The following is a 24,393-nucleotide window of genomic DNA, read 5'->3' as shown; positions in this document are numbered from 1 at the left end:
ATATACTTTTTATTGTTACTTTTTCTAATTCGTAGCTTTGTTTTCATATGGAATATAAATCTTAGCACTATTCTATATGATAATTATAGTCCGAAACATTTTTCAGCTAATTGAAAAGAAAATTAATTACTTGAATCATCTGGTAAATAGAATAACCTATAAAAATGACAGAATGATGGAACAACTGAATAAAAGGAAGAATAACTATTTCATGCCAGTCTTCAGACTAACAATGGCATCGTTAGAGTCACCTTCCAAATAACTGTACTGCTCTTCATTACAAACAGTATATTCATTTGCTGACACTGAACCAATATAATAGATGAAATCACACACAGGACCAATTTAATCAATGATGAAAGAAAGCTGACTGTTATTCTGAAACATGGCTGGTATTTTTTGGCCTAACAAACCAGATAAACAATCAGGATATTTGAGCTGTTAGTGCACAAAGTATGCAAGATGAAGTAAATACGACTAAATAATCAAATAGGGTATCAATGGACATCATTACACTAAAATCTCACAGACCTTTCTGTAACCATTAGCATTTGGTTTAGCTTAATCACCAGACGTCTTTATAAAACCGTCTAAAAGACATTACATCAAAGTCTAAATTACAAGCGAGTACCATCTGCTCACTTATACTATCACACCCAGTGCTTTCCTTATTAACATAGCATTCTAAAAAATAAAATATAAACTAAAAGGTCACTTTATGAAAAGACTACTTGATAGCAATTTGCATAACACAATTTTTGAGATCGTGTATTTTCATTTAGCGTAAATGTCTAAACACAATGTCTAAACCCAGGGCTGTCCAACAAAGCTTGAAACACAATATGCTTGCAATTTTTATTTAATAACATTCTCCATTTTATTCCCTTATTCCCATACTTTATTTTACTTAACTCCTATATCTACATTACTCACTAAAATAACCCCCATTAGATGAATATTAATACAAATATAAAAAAATAATTCAAATTTTCAAAGCAGAGTCATACCATACTAACATTAAAACTCAAATAAAATTGAAGTATATCTGTTATCAAAGCAACTTATATTCCTGGTAAGTATATACCAACACAATATGTATGAAAAAAAGGTTTCAGTCAGTTAAGTCAATAACTGAAAAGTTTCCTCCATTTTAATTTTTGAATGTTATTTTAGAATAGAATCATAAAACAAATATTTTGAAATATGACTATATACTGAGGAAAATTTTTTGATGATACAATAAAAATTTCTCACTTAGTTTTCAAACTCCCTTTTCTTTACCTTTTACGTCTGCATGCTATCTTAAAAAACAGGTCAATACTTTTGGTAATTAATAAAAATTCAGAAAAAGAAGTATGTTATATTTAGTTGAAAATTTGTAAGCACATTATATAGTTATTTTAGCTGTAGCCCAGTAAGAGAATCTTTAATCCTACTACACACAGTTTTTAATCCCTTAATCTTATACTTGTTAATACTTTTTAAAATTTTTCTTTCAAGTTGTTGACGTCTTCTTCAAAACTTGGGACATTTTGATTCTACCCCCTTAAAAGGTTAATTTTTGCTGCTTTTAATCCATTTTCATCTACCAAAAACGTTAACTTTATAATTTTTTCCAGTTGTCTACCAAAGTACGGTTTCTCAAACTCATCACTATTGACACTTTGAGCCAGATAATTGTTTTCGGTGGGAGAGTTCATGCATTACAGAATGTTAACAGCAACCCTTGACTCTATTAGATGCCACTTGTGACAACCAAAAATGTCTACACACGTTGCCAAATATCGCTTAAGGCACAAACTGCCTCTGGTTGAGGACCACTGACCTAAAGACAGATAAAAGGCAACTACCCTTGTCAACCTCAGGTTAAACTTAAACACAAAGCATGTAAACAAAACATCAGACCACACCACTCTTGTGCACGTGCATGTCTGACAAGAATCCTATGGAAATAATTTTTACACTCATATACTTATTTTTATACTTACTACCTATATAATCCTACGTCGATCAACACAGAAGACTACATTTATAATTACATTCTTTTTTTAATTTTTATTTATTTTGCGGTGGGAGAGGGGGCAGAGAGAGATGGAAACAAAGGATCTGAGGCGGGCTCTGTGCTGACAGCAGAGAGCCCAGCACGGGGCTCAAACCCACAAACCATGATCATGACCTGAGCTGAAGGCGGACGCTTCACCGACTGAGCCACACAGGTGCCCCTATAGTTTATTTTTAAAAGACATAGGAGGAAGTAAAAGTTCATGAAATCAAAACAGAATCTGACAAATTTTAGCAAGAAACTAGAGTCAATTTACAACACAGCACAGCAGTGATTCCCTACACACTTCCTAAGTGTGTTGATGTGCAAAGTGCTTTCGGTACCAAATGGTAGGCTAATGATTAGAAATTAGAAATGGTAAGAAATGATTAGAAAGCAGCCATGTTAGCTACATCACCATTTACCCATAAATACTAACCACACTGCAGTTACTGTTTGCTGAAATACACTTCTTCTCGTCACACCACTGGCACCCGTTTGTATTGGCAGTGCAGCTGGCACAATCCGCGTATCTGTAACATCTGTCATCAGGAGCAGCTGCGACGCAAATGGGAGACAAACACATCAGGATGAGAAAGGAAATGTCACACTTCTCAATTCACACATTTTTAATGTGTAAGAATCACTAAGACTTTTTACAACATAAATATGGCCATCACCATCAAAATAACTTCTTCAACATGAAGGTAACTTTGTAGTTTAATTGTATTTACAAGTTTTGAGATACCTGCCACTCTCATTTTAATTATTCAATCCACCAAGATCCTACAGCCATTTAAAATTTATCCATTATGGAGGAGGAAAAAGACTTACAGGTATTTTACTAGAAAAAAGCATTACTAACATTTAAAAGAAACATTATAATAAATACACATTGTTTATCATTCTTCATAAAGATATTTAGAGACATCTGAGTTATCACAGACTAACAAAACTTTCTAATGTATTAGAAAATACATTGCTAATTATAGCATGAAAAAATGCATAAAACCCCACCCATCTGAAGAAAACTGGACAATTTGTATCCAAATCATTTATTCATAAATATTTACTAGTAATGTTTTGCATTTTATTTATTTATTCAATAGTTTATAAAAAGTATTAAACTAAAACATTAGTCATCAAAATTCTAGAAAATCTTTGAGATCTGTGGTTGGCTTGGCAATATTAAAGAAGAAAAAAACTACCAAATACAGAATAAATTATTTCACTTTATTTCTCAGAAACACAGTATTTTAAATTTTTTTTTAAATGTTTGTTCATTTTGTGAGACAGAGCATAAGAGGAGGAGGGGCAGAAAGAGAGGGAGACACAGAATCTGAAGCAGGCTCCAGGCTCTGAGCTGTCAACACAGAGCCCGACACAGGGCTTGAACCCAGAAACTATGAGATCATGACCTGAGCTGAAGTCAGACGCTTAACCGACTAAGCTACCTAGGCACCCCAATAACACAATATTTCTTAGAGTATACTTTATTTTTTAATGTTTATTTATTTTTGAGAGAGAGAGAAAGAGAGAGAGACAGATCATGAGCAGGGGAGGGTCAGAGAGAAATGGAGACACAGAATCTGAAGTAGGCTCCAAGCTCTGAGCTGTCAGCACAGAGCTAGACATGGGGCTCGAACTCACAACTGCGAGATCATGACCTGAGCCAAAGTCAAGAGCCAGATGCTTAACTGGTTGGAGCTACCCAGGCACCCCAGTTTTCAGCATTTTAAGGCACATGAACTCGACAAGAAGCATGGTGGGGAAGATGGGCACCTATGTAACTAACTCCAACACTAGCCTGAGAGCTGTGTTAAGGCAGCAATGTAAAGGAAGTCCAGGTGGGCAAAGGGAAGGGAAATGTTTATCCCACTGAAACAATTCATGAAGGAGGTTGACATTTTGTTTTAATATTTATTCATCTTTGAAAGACAGAGACAGAGCATGAGTGGGGGAGCGGCAGAGAAAGAAGGAGACACAGAATCCGAAGCAGGCTCCAGGCTCTGAGCTGTCGGCACAGAGCCCGACCCGGGGCTTGAGCTCACGAACTGTGAGATCATGACCTGAGCCAAAGTTGGATGTTTAACTGACTAAGCCAGCCAGGTGCCCCAGAAAGAGTATACTTTAAAATATTTTTTACTTATATAGTTAAATAGTACATACATATATATGACCAGGTTACTCATAAAATTTTATATGTGTAATAATACATATAGAATTAAAAAGAGAAATCTAAAAAGGGCTAATAAAAAAATTAAATTATTAAGCATTGCTACATTCAAACATGAAAATTCTTAATTAAAGGATTATGAATTTTTAATTTCTAAAAGCTATAGGTAATTTTTTTGGAAATAGAAATTATCTTTTTTTTGTTTGTTTTTATAATTTATTTTATTTTTTTAAATTTACATCCAAGTTAGCATATAGTGCAACAATGATTTCAGGAGTAGATTCCTTAATGCCCCTTACCCATTTAACCCATCTGGTTGTTCTCTATATTTAAGAGTCTCTTATGTTTCCAACCCCCTCTCCATTTTAAGTTATAAGTAATGCTTATAAGCAAAATGCATTACAACTTCTAGCCAAGTAAAGAAGCTTTATGCCAGAGGGGAGGGAAAAAAAAAAAAACTTTACCTGTTTTAGGAGGGCATTTTGCTCTAAGGATATTATTAGTATTCCCAGATTCCCAAGATTCACAGTGATTTTTATTCCAAATACATTTTATTCCTGGACCAGCATTCTTACAAAGTTCTTCATCTCTGAAAGCCTTGCAGTTTGGAGGCTTGTAAACAAGGATATCATTAAGGAGTACACTAGAAAAACCTCCAAATATATACATGGACCTATTAAAAAAACAGAATATTAAAGAAACAATATTAAGAAAACTCTAATGAATTAGTTTCAAAAATAAATTTAAGTATACATTTTGCATTTCATCAAGGAAGCAATTTTTTTAGAAATAGAAAGTGCTATACATGGATAGATACATTTTAGAACTGCTATCTAGAATTATAATTTTTGAATACTGACAGTGAATTTGATATTAGGTACAGAGTCTTTCTTACAGTATTTTACCATCCTCTTATAAAATAGTAGGACCAAGAGTAAAATAATCAAAAAGATATTCAAAATTTTAATTTGGAAAGGAAAATCCAGACAATTATTAAATTAATTCAACTACCAGTGACAAAGAAGTTTGACATGCCTTCAAAAGAGCATAATTTTAACTTCAATTAATTTAATTTCAATATTATTAACATAATAAATGGAAAAAGATCAGAAAATACTTCAGGAGTAGCTTTTATTACTTAGAAAGTAAAATAAAAGTCAATATAACACAATATTTCAACAAAGAAGGGTGGGGTGTGTAAACTCTGAATTTCATTTGTTACTATTCTGAAAGCTAACTGATACCAATTACAGAGTTTCATTGTGGTTAACTTCTACCTGCTTTTAGTATCATATTGAAGAAGTTTTACAAAATTAGAGTAAGGTGGTGATAAAATGAACTTACAAGAATGTCATTATGAATTACAAATTTTAAGCTAATGAATGAGCTGACATAGTTTCCTGCCACATTACCAAAATGCTATAGAAATAGAAAAATAATACTAACCTAAAGGAAGAAAGTAACTTAATGCTCGTCCCATCCCAAATCTGAAGGGATATAAAGATAGTAAATCCCAGAGAGGTAAAGGGACTTGTCAAAAATCATGCATTTAATGACAGAACTAAAATGAGAACCTAATTCTTCACCCTTTCCTTGCTCTCCTTGTTAGAAATATGGGGCTATCCTTTCTACCATTTTACTTTGATCTTTTTAAAAGAAGTCATTCATTGTCTGATCTCTACTAAAAGGAAAGAAGGCAGGATGAATTTTTTAAAAGTATCTGAAGTTTTATCTCAGCACTCTTTCTTCGCTCCCCTTTCCCTTAAATATATTTGAACACAAAAGAATAAAGGATATGGTTAACAAACCAAAATGTATTCCATGGTAGACTAGGGAGACCTAATGCCATTAAGTACAAATAATATTTCCTTTTAAATAGTAACAGAATATGTGGATAGTATGACTGATAAATATATGCCTTTTACCCATTAATGACAACTGCAGAGTGTCCAAATCTGTTGACATCTCTATGAAGATTTGGTTTCGGTAATATTTTCCATTCATCACAAGCTAAAAAAAAAGAGAATGGCAAAAAAAAATGAAATAAAACAATAAATTAAGACAAATACTATAAAATAATCATTGGTCAAATTAAAGACACAATAATTACAATTAGTAAGCCTTTCATTAACTTGCCATGACCTACAATTTAGTATCATAACTCAACTAACATCATTCCTTAAGTAAAAATAACTTCTACATAAAATTCCCACAAATAAATTTAAGTGTATGAGAACAGCAAAATTGAAAGGAAAGAATGAGGTTAACTTTACATTGGAGGATAATTCCAAAGACATATCTTCATTAAACAAACCGAGGTTCATATAGTAAATTACATGAATTGTCAATGCTAAATAAACCTATTAGAAAGTTAAATTACTAAATCAAATTGTATATGCATGCTTATTACAAAATTAAATGAAATATATAATATTCAGTGAAATGCCTAAAAACAGAATCATCAAAAGAAAATATTTAAATCATTTCAACCATCTGATATTTCAAAATAATAGTGTTCATTTTATGTAAAATAAAGTAACTTCTATTGCAAAAAAGAATAGAAAAAAAAAACCTAAATAATTCATGAGCTATATAAAAAATATGGGAAAATGGTTAAAGAAAACTGTGTATTATTTCAATATAACCTAGCCTCAAGCTAACATAGCTTTTGAGATGTTAAGTGATTCCGTTTTCAGTGACATTCTCGGGACAGTGTTTTAGATTTCATCTTCTTAGACATGACATATCTAAATGCATACATTGATATTTAATAAAAGTACATACATGTAAAAAGCTTTTAAAAACAAATTTTATTTTTAGGTAGTGTAGAAGCCTTTTTGGAACAAGAAAATAAAATACAGTTAGTTGTAAAAGTTAAAGTTGTAATAAATTGTTTTCCTATTTATGTAATTATGTCTATAACACTAGGAATAAAAGAATAATTTGGTTTTATTTTAATGTTACTACTAATTAAGATCAAAGAAGTTAGAAAAAACAAAATCAAAGTTTAGAAAATGAAACTAGAAGACTAAGAGCAATAACCTACATCTTGAATTGTATGTCCCAAAGTCTATTCCAAAGAACATAAATCCTCCCCACAAAAGAGGGTATTCTTTAGTTTGTATAATGTCTATAGTTCACAAAATACATCTGCCTATTATATACTCTCAAAAGACAAAGTAGACATAGAGAAGTCTAACTATACCTAACACAGTGTTTTCCCAATATTATATCCACAGAAGCACTTTTCATGTAATACTTTTCACATTAATATTCCCAAGAGCCAATGCTCCTGATATCACATTTTGGGAAATACTAATAAAGAGGCCTATATATAGGATTAATATTCTGCCAATTTTACATGTTCATTTAAGAAGGATGCTTACATGTGTATAGTACTATAAAACTTCCAAAGTGCATTCATGTACATAATTTAAAATTATCTTTATATGAATCCAGTGAAGTTGACTGAGCAAGTATTATAAGTTGGAAATGAAAAATTAGATCTAGGAAAAGTTAAGCAATTTGCTTAAGGCCCAGTTGATTACCTCTGATTTTCTATAAATTATGTCTACAAATACTTGATATTTAAAAGTGTACTTGTAGCAAATTCTGAAAGATTGCTCCCATTTGGAAAGAAAGGGTGACCTGTAAAATGCACAGGCTTTGAGAAAGAAAGAGATGGAAATGTTAGAGACAGCTAATAAGTTAGGACAGATAGATTTCAATAATTCCACCCAACCCCAACACTCGCGCGCACACGCACAGACACACATACACACACAGCAAGTGATTTACAAATTGTATTATTTGTAGAATTCCAACAACAGAATTAGAAACCTGAATATGCTTCAAAGAAATGAAACAAAAAAGAGTCAGATCAGAGAGAAAGACTGCCAGATACTAGTTTGTAACAAAAATCTTCAAAGAAGAATCTTTAAGATCATTTGGAAGCATCTGGAGTGTAGAAAATAAAGTGATCCAACAATCTGAGCTTACCTATATCTAAAGGCTAAGTAGGGGCGCCTATGTGGCTCAGTTGGTTAAGCATCTGACTTTGGCTCAGGTCATGATCTCCTGGTTGTGAGTTCAAGCCCCCTGTGGGGGCTCTGCGCTGACACCTCAGAGCCTGGAGCCTGCTTCAGATTCTGTGTCTCCCTCCCTTTCTGCCTCTCCATCCCTCCCTCCCTCCTTCCTCCTCCTTCTTCTTCTTCATTTTAACCATGCCATGGCATTCCATATTATGATTATACCAAAACACATTTGTCCTTTTAAAGGTCATATAGACTTTTCCTTTTTCAGATTTTTTCCTACCACAAGTCATGTTGGTTTTGGCTCACTGTTACACGTGTTTTCTTTTGCACGTTTTGAGAGTTTCTCCAGGCAGACTTCTAAAAGGAAAATTACTAAGTTTAAACAAAGACACAAGTGCAATTTTACTAGGTTTTGCCAATTTACTCCCCAAAGTAGGTGCACTGACTCAAATTCACACCAGCAGTGCATGGTGGCTCTTCTTATCACATTTTTTCCGTTATGTATCTCTCTCAGACTTTTAAATTTTTACTAATCAGATGATGGTTTCATTTTTTTTTTCTAGTTACTGGTGAGATGGAGCATCTTTTCTTTCACATTAATAGGTCATTTGTTTTCACTCTTCTATAAAATCACTGGTCAAGCCTTTGCCCATTTTTCTATTTGAGTTTTGTTCTGGGTTTTTTAATAAATATTTTATTTTTAAATAATCTCTATACCCAGCATGGGGCTCCAGCTTATAACCCCAAGATCAAGAGATGCATGCTTTTCCAACTGAGCCAGCTCAGGTGCCCCAAGATTTTTGTTTTTTAAATAATTTTAACAATTCTTTATTAAATGTTCTAAATATAAATCCTTTGTTGATTATATGCACTAATATATACTCTCCTCTGGCTGTGATTCGCCTTTCCATGTAGTTTATGGAGTCTGATTTTACAAAAGTTTATATATAAACTAGGCCAAATTTACCATTTCTTCATGATTTATTCTTTTTATTCTTAACTCAAGATTTTACAGATAATCTCCGATTTTCTTCTAAAGGTTGGATGCACAGTTTCTCTTTTACCATTTTGATCTTCAATCCATTTGGAATTTATTTTCGAATATATTCCAGGGATCTAGTTCAATTTTTCCCACATATCATATTTCCCAGATCTTTCTATGTATTAACATATACCAATCTTCCCAGAACCATTATTTTAACATTTATGCCTGACCCACTAATTTGTGACTTACCTAGTTTCTGTACTGCTGTGTTATGTTCTTATTTTGCTTGTTTTTAACCAAAGATATGAATATGCAAACGATAAAGGTCAAATAATCCCACAAGGTTTATCACAAAAACTCTCATGCTCATATCTTCCCAATGTCTACTCCTGAATCACAGAGGTAAGTACTTTGAATTCTAAATAAAAAACTAGACAATACGTTTTTATATTTATCTTATTCTAAATGGCATACTTGGTTCTTAATTTCAGATAAACTGACTTTCTTCTTAGAAAGATGAAGATTTAACTCTTATGCAGACACATACATACATCCCACTCCCTCCATCCTCCTCGCATACTTACAATTTTATTTAGACCAATATTCAGGATTTATTACATATTATTCACAGATGAGCCATGCAGCACATTATAATTACATTTTATTCTTAAACAACCTTTTATTTTCCCTGCAAATTATTTTTTTGGCTTAGGTTTCTACATATCTGCTGCTAATTCATCCTCAACTCTTTCCTAGATGTGTATACCTTTTTGCAATATTTCCTAATACAGCAAGCTATCTAGCAGTTTCATTTACTTTTTGAAGACATCCCTACTAAAACTCCGTCTTTCTTTTCCAATTCAAACTTATCTACAGGGCTGCTGCATCATCCTAATGATTCTCTGCACATTTCCTCTCTATTAACTATATTTCTTGAATTTGAATTTTTATCAATTTTTATGTTTGTTTAATCAAATTCATCAATAGGAGACATCATTCTATAGCTTCCAGAGAAAGTGTACATCGGAAATAAATTTTTGAGATGCTATAATTCTGAAAGTGATTTTATTCCACTGTAATACTTATATGATTATTTGATTGTGCTCGGAACTCTAACTTGGAAAGCATTTTCAGATATTGAAGGTATTATTCTCCTATCATCGGGCTTCTGGTTTTGCTTTTGTAACACCCTATACCTCTGAGTCCCACAACTTATTAGGACTATTTCTTTTCTCTGTATATAAGCTTTTAGGATCTTCTTTCAATCTCTACTTTTTATGATGGGTTTTGCTGTCAGTCTGTTCTGGGGCTTCATGAAATCTTTCATTCTGAAAACTCATGGACTTGGAGCCTGGATATTTTTCTTGAATTATTCATTTGATAATTTCCTTCTCATCTAAAATTTTCTGTTTTTTATTTTTGCCACCCCCAAATAATCAGACGGCAAGTTTTCTGGAATAATCATTTAAATTTTTTATCTTTTATCCTATCTTACATCTGTCCTTTGTTCATAATACTTTTGGAGCACTCTCCATTTTATCTTAAAATCTGTAAATTTGTTAGACTAATTTTAATTTCAAAAGTCCATTTTTTGTTTTCTGAATGATCTATTTTTAAAAGTCACATTTTTACTTCATAAACGTAACATCTTCTGTCCATAAAGATTGAAGTTATAATCTCCTTCCAATATTGTATCAATTTCCTTTGATTTACTTTTTCCTATTTGTTTGATATTTTCATCAGATTTAACAGCTTTTTGCAAATGTCTAAATGATAACTCACTGCCCTTCCAAATTTAAGAGTGAAGCAAAACAAAACTGTTTGGAAATTTTGTGCTTGGCCAAGACATATTGTTGACTGCTGGAATACTTTTTGTTTGTTTATTGACATATAACTGATATACAACACTAAGTTTACAGTGTACAACATAATGACTTGACATATGTGTATATATAGAGATAGAGTGAAATGATTAAACAGTTAGTTTATTAAACATCTATCATCTCACATAGATACCAGAAAAAAGGTATTTTCTTTCCTTAAGAACTCTTAAGATTTACTCTCTTAACAACTTTCATATATGAAAAAGGACTTACATATATATATATAAGGACTTTGCACAAGTGGGACCATTTCAGTTGAATACCTCCAAAGGTCAGTTTTTGTACATGCTTTCTCTTGGCTTGACAGACTCTTTAAGGTAAATCCTCCAATTTCCTGCCCAGAAACTATAAACCTGGCTAACAGTGTTCTGGGCCTAAGTAGAAGAAAGAAACTAGAGGTTTCATTCATAAGCATGTATATTTTCACTTAATCCCGCTGTTTGCAAAATAGTACTGACACCTTTAGCTATGGTCTGGTACTGGGATCAACATCCACAGAAAGTAATACCTTCTCTTTCAGCAGAGTAGAGGAGGAGCAGATACCCATCTGCACAAGTTGAGGAAGAGGATCTGGGGATTTAACAGCCAGTTGTATAGGTTTTTTGGGTTTGGGGGTCTTTGTTTATGTTTATTTATTTTTGAGAGAGAGACAGAGAGTGAGCAGGGGAGGGGCAGAGAGAGAGAGACACACAGAATCCGAAGCAGGCTCCAGGCTCCGAGTTGTCACCACAAGCCCGAGGAGGGATCGAACCCCCCAACCTCAAGATCGTTAGGAGGCAAAGTAAGATGCTCAACCAGTTGAGCTACCCAGGCACACCGTATAGGTTTCTAATCAAACTTTCTGTTCCAGGCCCACAAGCATACCCCATTTTCAAAAACACTGAAAACTAAAAAAAAAAAAAAAAAAAAAAAAAAAAAAAAAAAAAAAAAAAAAAAGACATAGCATATGAGAGATAAACAACTCCAACGCCAATCCCAAAGAAATGGAAAGAGTACTGAGAGCTTGTCCAAGACTATGAAACAGTGCGATTTAACTGACCGGACCACATATCTACTGATCAAATCACATAAATGGGCAAGGTTCAAAACTCAAAAGCATGTGGCTTCCAGTTTTATCCACTGAATTTCTTCTTATTAAGGTAATACTTGCTTGCATATTTAAAAAGTGAACATCTCAATATACTAACCATGCTAAAGATTGGGGAGTTGTTCTGACTGTTCTCTAAACCATATTTTTTTCATAAGAGTGTATCTTGAAAACAAGAACCAAGAGTAAAAGATTAATTAACTTGGGTATTTCAATCTAAAGGAAGGAAGACGACGAATTCATCAAATGCTCTTAACTAAGAATAGAAAAAATACGTAAAATTTGGGTTAATAGATTTAAATAAGACTGAGGAAAAAGGATAATCACTAGTTTAAGTAATCCAACTTAGATGTAATGAAGACCCAATAACACAACAACAAATATATATAAATAATATAAATAATATATAAATATATAATAATACAAATACATTAATAATAAATAGATATAATAAATAGATTATATTTATTTATAATATATATTTATTTATAATATAAATAATAAATATATCATAATATAAATAAATATATATATAAATATATATATATGGATATAAAACTGAATAAGACTGAATTCCTGCCCTCAAAGAATAACAATAGGACATGATAAGTATTAACAGACATATATAAAGAGTGCCAAGGGAGCCCCCTCCAAAGAAAAGAAAAGCACATAGTTGCTTCTAATAGTTAACTGTTTTTAAAAGTGACTATGATAACATTATATAAAATTCACTGAAAAATACATAAAACCTTTATAGTGTTTTTAAATGGGTAAAATTTCATACAATAAATGGTGAGGACCTTTTACTTAATAAAAATAATATGCTAAATGCTTATCAACGCTATGTAATATTTAATTCTGAAAACAACTCTTAGGAGTAAATATTTTTGTCACCATGTCATAAAGAAACAGTCTGTAGATTTGGTAACTTCCTTAAAGTCATTAAAAGGCAAAGTCAGTATTCAAAACCAGATCTTAATTACTGCATTATACTGACTCACTACATCATCAAAATATCCTTTTTAATATAAACTTTACTTTCATTAAAGTAAAATAAAACAATAGTTTTAAAGTACACAAGTCCCTGCAGAAGAGAACCAATACAGTACAGTATTAATATTTTAATTATACACAAGAATAATTAAATCAGACTAATAATAATGAAACATAATTCTACTTGGAGAAGTTTGTTGCCTTTTAGCATATATGGTAGTAAAAGGTGAAGGCTTTATTTATTACTATCTGCAAGACATCACTTTCAATTATACCAAAAGTTATATACATTGGTGTTATTTAACAAATCCACTACTCTTCCTTCAGGCCCATTGTAAATTTAAAGTCCCACACTTCCTAGAAGTTGGATGTGATAATATGACTTGCCTTAGCCAACAAAATGCAAGTTAAAGTGACACTTTTATTTCTCGATGGAACCACTGAATTACAAATAAAAGACAAATCAGTTTCATCCTGGATCCCTAAGTGATGACAATAAGCTAATCTCTCCTGCCAACCAACACTAGTTCACTACGTGAACTCACGTGATACGTGGTTCACTCACGTATCATGAGTGAAAAATTAACTTTCATTGGTCTTAATCTTCTGAAAGTTACAGATCTATGGCGGCATGGATATGAGATACCTAGATCATTCAAGGAAGGAACTCTTATCTGTGTTGCTGGGACTGCTGTCAGTGAACAGTCATCAGCTGCAAGCTACTTCAGCAATTGCCTTAGCTACCTTTGGGCCACTTCACTCAAGACCTCATCAATTCAAGGATGACCCACATGCAATTGATGAGCAACGTGGGTTTTTAAAAGGTCCTGTCACTTCATCCCAACATACAACAACTACGACCAACAATTTTACTTCCAAAGATCCTTGTGTGGTTGACTAAGGTTATCTGTCTAGCATCAAAACTCAACTTTACCCTTTGTCAAATCCTGCCTCTCCCCCTACCTCTTCAAAGGCATTGATCTTAAGGGTTCTCTCAATGAACATCATGAATACTAAACTCTATCTCAGAGTCTGCTTCCCAGAGAACCCAAACTATGATAGTTGGTACCTGGAGTGATGTAAGAAAAGCAGAAAATAAAATGGAGTTTATGAGCTAAATCACATACTACCAGGCTACCAATGAAAAACCCATCACCGGTGATAGGTGTAACACAAAAAGCCGTTGGCACAAGATGGCCATACCATAATTTACCATACCAGTGGTAAATAAGGAAGGTATGCCAAAGAAAAGAATACTCTAGCAAGTGTGAAGTATTAGATGTTTGAAAACAGTTAACTCCTAATACACTAAAATTGCATGTCTACTGCTTAGCCCTGCTGAGCTCTAGAAAGAGATCACAAAAGGCTGGGAAAGCCAGAGGGCCTCCTTAGTACTATATACCATTTATAGAGGCTGCCAAATATAGAAGGTCTGCAAATTAAAGAAGGTTTAATTTCAAAGTCAAGGCCCTGCTAGGAAAAGAATAAGGCACTGACTCATGGGATGGGGACATCTGAATTGACACTCCTGAGAATCTACCCAAATTTTAATTTCCTGAATCATCTGAGACTTCAAATGTGGTCCACTCTACCCTACGTTCATAGATAGTACTCAGCCTTGCTTGAACACAACGCAGGCTTCTCTCCAGCAAGAAGTGTGCTCCAGCTCAGAATCTGTTCACACCTTCCCTATTGGCCACTGAGCCAATAATATTGGCTTAGCATAATTCAGCCAAGTACATGCTGCAACTGCTATGGAAAGAAAGGGACTATGCCCCAAAGTATCTGTAAGACCTAGACAGCAAATATTGGCCGAAGTTGAGGAAATACACATACTACTAGGTAATAAGTGGAGATCGATCAAAGAGGCCAGAACCTTATATTGAATTAGGGAGAGTTTACTGATTTAAAAGCACTCTCCCAAGATGCAGGATTTATGACTTAACAAGGACCCTAGGAGATGGTGTGAGCTTACCATTAAAATAACCCTTGAAAGGCAACCTACAGAATTATTATATATCTGACCATATATCTTATCATATATCTGATAAGGTGTTAACATACAAAAATATACAAAGAATTCATAGAACTCAGTAGCAAAAAGAAACCTGATTTAAAAAATGGACAGAGTAACTCAACAGATATTTTTCCTAAGAAGACATTCAAATGGCCAACAAGTACATGAAAAGGTGCCCAATATCACTGATTATCAGGGAAAAGCAAATCAGAACCGCAATAAGCTATCATGTCACACATGTTAGAATGGGTGTCACCAAAAAGACTAAAGATATCACATGTTGATAAGAACATGAAGAAAAGGAGACCCTGTGCATTGTTGGTGGGGATGTTAATTTGTACTGTCACTGTTCCTCAAACAGGAAGTTCCTCAAAATATTAAAAATAAAACTACCATATGATCCAGGAATCCACTTATGAGTATATCCAAAGAAAAAACAGGATCTCAAAGAGATATCGGCACTCCCATGTTCACTGCAGCATTATTCACAGTAGCCAAGTATGGAAACAATAAAAGTGTTCATTAATGGATAAAGAAGATGAGGCATATCTATACATTTATATATGTGTGTGTATATATGTGTGTGTGTCTGTGTGTATATATATATATGTGTGTATATATATATTTGCATGTGTGTATACACATACAAAATGTGTATTCTATACAAAATGGAATACTATTCTGCCATAAGAAAGAAATTCTGCCCTGAAATTGTGCTAAATGAAATAAGCCAGATAGAGAAAGACAAATACTACATGGTATTTTTCTTTACATGTGAAATCTAAAAAAAAAAAAAAAAGTCAAGCTCATGAAAACAGAGTTAAAAAGTGTCTGCCAGGGACTGGGGGATAGGAGAAATGAGGAGAGGTTGGTAATAGGATATAAACTTTCAGTTATAAAATGAACCAAGTATGAGGATTTGATGTATAACATGGTTACTATAGTTGATAGCACAGTATTATATAACTGAAATTTGCTGAAAGAATAAAACTTACTCTAGAAAGTATGCCAAATTAAAAAAATAAAAAGAAAAGAAAAAATCTGTGAGCTTCTGGATGCACTAATTAAACTATATAGGAGGGTTGGCATTGAGGAGGGCACCTGTTGGGATAAGCACTGAGTGCTGTATGGAAACCAATTTGACAATAAATTATATATAAAAATAAATATATAAATATAATATAAATATAAATTCAGAGTTTGGGAAAAAAACAAGAACTCATTTTTAAAAAATAAACAAAACGTGAAATTAAAAAAAAAAACTACATAGGAGGAATCCTTTCAAATGTATATGTATACCAAATCATTACAGTGTACACGTTGTATATCTTACAATTTTATTTGCCAATTATATCTCAAAAAAGGTAAAAAAGAAAAAGAAGATTCCTAGAAACATGAAAAAATACAGCCCTTGCTAAGTAAAATCAAAATGCTAGAACTGCCATAGAAACGAGTAAAGGCAAGGAATAAAAAGTCCATAAACGTGGGCATTCTTAGTCCATATACTAAGTCATGCCAGAAAATCTACCAAGTCATTATATTTATGGAAAGAGACAGCAGGTATGCCATTTGCCAAAGCCATAAAGAATGGAATGGAGAAAGGGACACTAGAATCAGTAAGAATGTGCTGGCTCTCCTCCACAGGCCAAAGCTGATGGTAGGAGAAACCACAACAGAAATGAACTCACTGATGGAGACAATAGAGCCCAACCGGTGACACTTAACCATCAAAATCCAATCCAAGTAGAGGGCAATATTTGTAGTAAGCAGCAAAGTTGGGAGTGTCGGTCAAGACTAACTTATCGAAAATTAGGAAGATATTTAATAGAATGCAGCATCCCTAGAAGCAAAATAGGCAGCCAGACAGTAGGACAGTAGGACACTACTACCTAACTTATATCAACAGAAGAAATCAAGGATGGATGATCAGGAGGCTCATGGTAGATGCTGCAATAAAATGTCACAACTTATTGCTAAGTTTCTGGAGTTGAGCTATTTTTGAAGTCCACATTTGATATATTTAAAATCCTGGTACCTAAAAAGGAACAACCCTATGATACCACAGCAAGTGTTCATGGTAATAATTCCCCTATTTCTTCATCAAAGGCACCCATGGTCATTTCTTTGAGTAAACTTAACCTAGGGGGAAAGGCAACACAAACATTTCAAGTACTTTAGGACACAGGTCTGAGTTAGCACTGACACCCATAGATATAAAGTGTCATCAGGGCCTCTCTTTATAATAGGGATATATGGCAATGAGATAACTAATGATATCCTGGCCAAGGTCCTGTTCAAAATGAGTCACTACATCTGCAGACCTATGCAGTGGTCATGCCCTGCATGTTTCTGGCAAATGGCACAACACTGACATTGGGTCCTTGATCATCACAGTGGAAAAGATCAAGTGGAAACTTCTGAAACAACTACCCCCTGGATAATATATCTTAAACTAATGTTACATTCCAGGGAGTATGGGTGGCAGGAATTAGTATTACCCTGAAGAATCTAAAGAATGCAGGGATAATGGACCCCATCAAATCTCCATTCAAATCACCAGTCTAGGCTCCACAAACTAAACAAAGCCTGGAAGATGACAAGAGCCTACTAGTAAGTCGTAGCCCAAATTGCAGGCACTATGCAAAATGCGTCTCTTTGCAAAATGGCCATTTTTAGCAAATGTGTTCTTTGCTAACACTATCAAAAAAAGGATTAAAAACAGTTTGCCTTTATATGGAATAGAAAATAGTATACATTCACAATTTTGCCTCAGGATCAGTCTCCCTCCTTTTGTCATAACACGGTCAGAATACATTTGGTCCTATTGGACATCTTGCAGAACGTTACATTGTTCCACTACCTTAATGACATCATTCTAACTGTGCCAGATGAGTAGGAATGACTAAGACAATGGAGGCCTTGTTAAGACATATATGCTTCAAGGGGTGGGAGATAAAATCTATAAAGATTCAGATTTCATATTAGTAAAATATTTAGGGATCCAGTGGTCAAGAACATTCTAAGACAGCTCATCTGAACTGAAAGACCAATTACTACATCTTGCAACTCCCGAGAAAGGCAGAAAACAAACCACCTGGTAGTCTCTTTGGATTCTGAAGGTAGCGTATTTCAGTCCTGGAAATACTACTCCAACCCACATACTGAACAACATGAAAGGCTGCCAGCTGTGAGTACATGCTAGGGTAGGGAACAGCTCTGCTATAGGTTCACCTACACAGGTACACAGCCCTGAAGTTAAGGTTGCATGACCCAATACAATTATGGCTATTGGTGGTGGCACTGTTGGAAAAAGTAGCACATGAAAATACAGAAATTTCCAGTGAGCAAATCCCAATGCAGACCCCCTACACATGCCAAAGGCCATGCCATCCATGGTGGAAAAGTTTATACTCTTATTTCTGCCACATTATTTGGCCCTGGTAGAGATGGAGTTGGTGACGTGGGTTATCAAGTGACCATGTGTTCAGAGTTTCATATCATGAGCTGGCTCTTTTACCAAGAATAGTAAGAACATAAAAATGGAAGTGGCACCCAAGATCAAGCATGAGCAAAATCACGATGCACAAACAATGTGCATGAACCGGTAGCTCAGACCCCATTTTACCTACAAGTGTTACACCAACACCTGTTATCTTACAACTGTGGTCATATGAAGAATCCTCTATGCCCAGATACCAAGAGGAGAAAAATGCAAATATTTCAGCCTGATATGTGAGCACAAGTCAAAAGTAGACATCACATAGACAGCCTCACTTCTGAGTGGCCTTGAAAAACAGTGAAAAAGGAAAAAACCTCCCAAGTGGGCAGGCCTTTGAGGCAGTGTGTTCATCCACACTGTATCCAAAGAGAAATGGCTCAAAAGCAGTAAACAGTGGCCTAGCTGACAGGTCAGCAGCCCAGAAAAAAAATATCAAAAGATCAGAAAGAAGGAGGGTCTGGAGTGAACATGAGCATGGATACATTTGAATGAGCACAAAATGTAAAGAACTCTGTGACATAAATTAAAGGCATCAGAGAGCATCTAACACGGAAGAGACAATAAACAATAGACAAACAACTAATACAGCTAACATCAGTTAGTCTCCGTTACAGAACACCTCAGTGCTAGCATACTAGCATGAATACACTAGCCATGACAGAGAGATGGAGGTCATGTAGAAAGGCAATTGCCTGGGCTCCTCTAAACAAAGCTGATCTTGCAGACGTTACTGGCAAATATCCATCCTGACAGCAAGGTATCAACTCTGGGCTCTAGATAAAACCATTCCCCAAGAACACCGACTGTATATATACTTAGCGACAAGTTGACTACATTGGGACCCTTCCACCCTAGTTGAACCAACAATTCATTATGACAAGAAGAGATAAATATTCTGAGCATCAGTTTGCTTTCCCAAACACATGGTCTTAACCTGAAAATTATGAAGTGTTTGATCAAGCAGCATGGGATCCTATGTTATCAGGAGACACACTACAGCAAACAAAGTACAGGAATGAGGTCATAACCATGTGATACATGGTCATATAACACAATGTGATGGGTTTTTGGATAGGCACAATTGAAGCACCAGGATGCAGGATAAACCTTGGATTTAAGCAACTTTAAATGGTCCTCTGTCCTCAGTAGGAAGAATACACAGGTCCAGGAACCCAAAGAGTGAAAGCCACTCCTAGTGGCCTCACTTTCACTGATACAGTTGAGTAGCTTGTGCTTCTTATTCTGGAAATCTGGACTCTGCAGGATTAGAGATTTTATTCCCCAAAGGAGAAATACTCTGGCAGGGGCCACAGCAATATCCCATTGAACTACAAGCTATAGTGCCACTTTGGTATTTCAGGGTCCTTGTGTCAAGGGACCAGAAAGCAGGCAAAAAAGGAGTCATCATATTGGCAAAGATAATTGGCTTTGATTGTCAAAGGGAAGTAGGACCGAGGTTACAAAATGAGGGCAGGAGAATAGGTTTCATACACAGGTGATCCACTTAGGTGTTTTGTGGTATCCTCTCACCAAGGGTGATGGTAAGTGGGCAAGTTCAATACCCACAGTAGAAGATATATGATGATCAAGGACTCAAATACCCAAGGGTAAGGGTCCGGGTCAAGACACAGAGATCAGAAGAGATTCCAACTGAGGAGAAGGGATATTTAGAAAGAATAGTGGAGGGGGACATGACGAATATCAGTTGCAGCCCTGAGACCAGCTGCAGAAGCCAAAGCAATAATCTAAGTTTCCCTGTTAAGAATGGGTCACTGAAATGGTAGAGGAGCTCAAGGAATGAAATATATATTGGCAAATATATTTGAAAGTAAACTGAGTAGCTCAAAGAATGAACTGTGATGAAAAGTCCTAACAAAGGACAACTCTGATGGACATTTCAACTCCAGAGTTCCCCTGGGATTGGATGTGGCCTTCCCTTAAAGTGTGCTTGACTTTTCCTTCTGTCTAATCCTGCTTCAGCCTCCTCCTTTTCATAGCTGTTCATCCCAATGACCTAATAAGCACCCTGAACACTAAACTCAGTCTCCGAATGTGCTTTCCAGAGAACCCAAACTGACAGGACTGTTTGTTGCCACAGTATAACCTAACCTATACTGACTGATACAATACAATAAAGGTGAGGTTTCCTCTGCCGTTTCTTAAAATTGCTGGCAAGTCGTTTTAATTTATAAAACCATGTAGGAATAACCGAATTTAACTTTCAAGCTTATGAAAAGCTTGTTGAGGTAAGCAACTTTCGCACTTATAGACATTTTCATGTTTGCTGATGTTTGCCCAACACGCCAGGACTTGTCAAGAGAATGAGAAAAGAAACAGATAGAAGCAGTCGTTACAAACAGACTCTCTACTTATCCCTTCCAGCTTCCTCAATAACTACAAAACAGAATGTTCAGCTGTATGAATTCTGTTGCCGATTTTTCACATTCTTGATCAGGATTCACAATAAAACACATATGGGTTTTCTTGTAAGATGTAGAAGTTCTCAAATGCCTTAAAGCTCAATGTTTAATTAATATAATTTGTTTACATGTACTCTATTCCCATTCTTACACTGTAAAGTCTGTTATATTATTAATCTGACTACAATCTATAACTGTTATGTCTTACCAAGACACTGTATTTCCAGAGCACTCAGGTCATTATCACTTTATAAACAGTTCAAGTCTACACAAATGAAAGCAAAACCCACATGACTACTGACATCATGAAAACTGACAGAAATACTATTCCATGCCAACAGAGAAGCCATACAGGACAAACAACCAAAGTAAAATATACTCTCTAGAATATAGATATAAAAAAACTTATACTGCAAGGTACTAAATATTTATTTACAAACTATAGGCTCAATACACAGAAGATCAAGAAATTAGAGTTATCAGTCTCTCAAACCCACATTTCAGCAGTCAGAACACTGTACTACTGGAATTATCTACCTATGAGAGGCCACATACTTACATTAAGAACTTATGCTGAAATTCAGAGACTGGTTTATTTTATCAATGATGCATAATATATTACAGGTGGAAAATGAATATTCATTAGCTAATTTTCCTATATATATTCATGCTTTTCATGAAAATATGTATCTGTAATACTTTAAGAACACATCTTGAAGATTCTTTTAATAATCCACTTGAAATGCCAGTTGAAAAGTCAGTATTCATATTACTAAAAAGAACACACAGATTGTGTATACAAGACTCAAAACTAGATGAATACGAAGTAAAACTTCTATTAATGGTTTGTATACTTTTATAATAGAAAATATTGTAGAAAAATTATAATAGAAAATATTGCCAAAAATGTTTTCCCAGCTGCCCCTTAAACGATGGTGCTTCACTGGGTTTTTCCCCCGTTAGGTCAAAACTCCTCTTAATGTTGTAAAAGGTGCACACTTTTTCTAGGTTATCTAATTCACACCCACAGTTTCACTCAGGATTTCGTCCCCTGACATTCACTCAATAACCATGTATTTAGTTTCTTATTCTCTGTCAGGAAAAGTGCGTATCACTATTTGACTCTCAATCTTAATTGAAATGATTTTATGGTTTTAATATACATTGATATTTCCTGTTGGCTTCCATAAATAGTCTTGATGTAATAAATGATATTTATAGATTCCTTGATAATGAATCATACATGAATTCCTAGAGTAACTACTACTTGGTCATAATTTAATACACTTTTGAAACACTGTTGAGTTCTATTTGCTAACAATTTCTTTTAAATTTTGATTCTATATTCATGACTGCTTTCCCCTGCCTTTCTTCCCCTGGGATTGTGTTAAGGCATTTGAAAACTTCTGTTCAACTTTATATTTATTACAAGAATCTTTATTCAGCAATTTTTGCATTTAAAACAATCTCTCAGAATGCTAGTAGATCTGGTAAGAGAAATGGAGATTTATTGTTCATTATTCCTTTCTTTCTCCTTGATTTTCTATCCAGAGGTTGCTACTTTCTGATTAATTTGTTGGGAGAGGGGAGACACAATAAAATTCAAATAGACTTTACAAATCTGATTAGCTCTAAATCTCCTAATAAAACTAATTCTGAGTGTCTTGCTACATTAACAAATATTATATGCCTTTTTCCCAATTAAAGATCATTCAGATTTTTTTCTTGTTAAATCAGGGAAAAAGTCAGTATCAAATTAGAGGGTAGATTCAAAAGAAATCTGAGCTTAGGCTTGGGTTCAAATTCTGAATATACAATCTTATGACCTATGTGAGTTTGGGTTTAAACATGCTAAATTAGTTTCTTCTCTATCAAGAACACAGTAATAGATACTACACAGATGTTATTAGGTGTTATCAGCATTATATTATAAAGCATTTGTTAAGTGCCAAGCACCATAGGAAACATTTGACAAATATTCTCCCTTTTCTCAAAATGAAGTCACTTCTTCCTTTACTTACTGGACTCTTTCTTAAAAAGAAGAAGCTACTATTTCCTCTATGTAATAGTAAATTATACAAAGAAAAAGAACCCCTTGAGCAAAAAATACAGTAAAGTTAAATACAGTAGTTGGCTAAATTCAGTGAAAAAAATGTGTGAATAATTCTAAGAGGTTTTCTGATGGACAAAGAGAGTTCTTTCAGGTGGCCAGGCAAAGCATGCTGCTTTCACCAAGAAGAGCCCTAAGAACTTAACAAATGCCATAGAGAGATGTTGATTAACAAAGAAATGAATAAAATAACTTCCAGAAAATGAAAATAGCTTTAAACATAAAGAGCAAGCAAGTTGGAATTTTTATCGTTTTGTTGAAGTGTTCAAAAAATTAAATAATTAGAGGGGTGCCTGGGTGGCTCAGTCGGTTAAGCGTCCGACTTCAGCTCAGGTCATGATCTCACGGTTGGTGAGTTCGAGCCCTGTGTCAGGCTCTGTGCTGACAGCTCAGAGCCTGGAGCCTGCTTCAGATTCTGTGTCTCCCTCTCTCTCTGCTCCTACCCCACTCACACTCTGTCTCTCAAAGATGAATAAATGTTTAAAAAAAATTTTTAATAGATGTTTTAAGTATGATTTTTAATGAAATTATAGGTCTTATAAAATTATACCCATTGTACACTCACATACACACGCACACATACTCTACAAGGGTGTACAAAAATATGCATGCTATGCTGTGTAAACTAGTCAAGTGATTTTTAAGTGTACAGTGAATTATAACTTTAGTGTGCTTTATCTATGTGGTTAACTATATACATTTTCACACATTACCAATTAAAATATTACTTCTGCAAATATGAAATTACTTTTCAGTTTTGTTTACTGAGTTTGTTTTTAAATAATTATGTACAAAGAAATTAACATCATAAGTGAAACTGCCACACTCAAAAAAATTATTTTTAAAACTCTTATTATTGGAGCACCTGGCTGGCTCACTCAGTAGAGCACATGACTCCTGATCTCAGGGTTGTGAGTTCAAGCCACACACTGGATGTAGAGCTTACTTAAAAAAAAAATAAATAAAATTTTGAAAACTCTTATTATTTTAATCTGATTTAAAGTTTCAGCTTCAGTTTCAGTATATCTGCTTTCTGCAAGATATATTTCTAATAGAAATCCTACTCCCTCTCCTATTCTGAAGTAATCTAACCTGGGAAATCACATTTTTATGTTTCTACTATCTTTTTGAGAAAAAAATATGATCAG

At 34.3% G+C, this 24,393-nt stretch overlaps 1 protein-coding gene across 2 annotated transcripts in view; it reads right to left on the bottom strand.

The window, feature by feature from the left end:
- ATRNL1 (attractin like 1) overlaps positions 1–24,393 on the bottom strand; it is a 788,891-nt gene that overhangs the window by 630,763 nt on the left and 133,735 nt on the right. For both annotated transcript variants that reach the window (XM_040486565.1, XM_040486566.1), the window contains exons 11-13: positions 6,143–6,227; positions 4,682–4,890; positions 2,481–2,599 (exon numbers count right to left, since the gene is read on the bottom strand). In XM_040486565.1, coding sequence (XP_040342499.1) covers positions 2,481–2,599; positions 4,682–4,890; positions 6,143–6,227 — 413 coding nt within the window. The remainder of the gene's footprint in view (positions 1–2,480; positions 2,600–4,681; positions 4,891–6,142; positions 6,228–24,393) is intronic.

This window comes from Herpailurus yagouaroundi, unplaced genomic scaffold (assembly GCF_014898765.1).
Source record: "Herpailurus yagouaroundi ecotype Mexico unplaced genomic scaffold, PumYag 163, whole genome shotgun sequence".
In the NCBI taxonomy this organism is placed as follows: domain Eukaryota; kingdom Metazoa; phylum Chordata; class Mammalia; order Carnivora; family Felidae; genus Herpailurus; species Herpailurus yagouaroundi.
The sequence above is the reverse complement of the archived record's forward strand: the minus strand, read 5'-3'. Positions and strand labels throughout refer to the sequence as shown.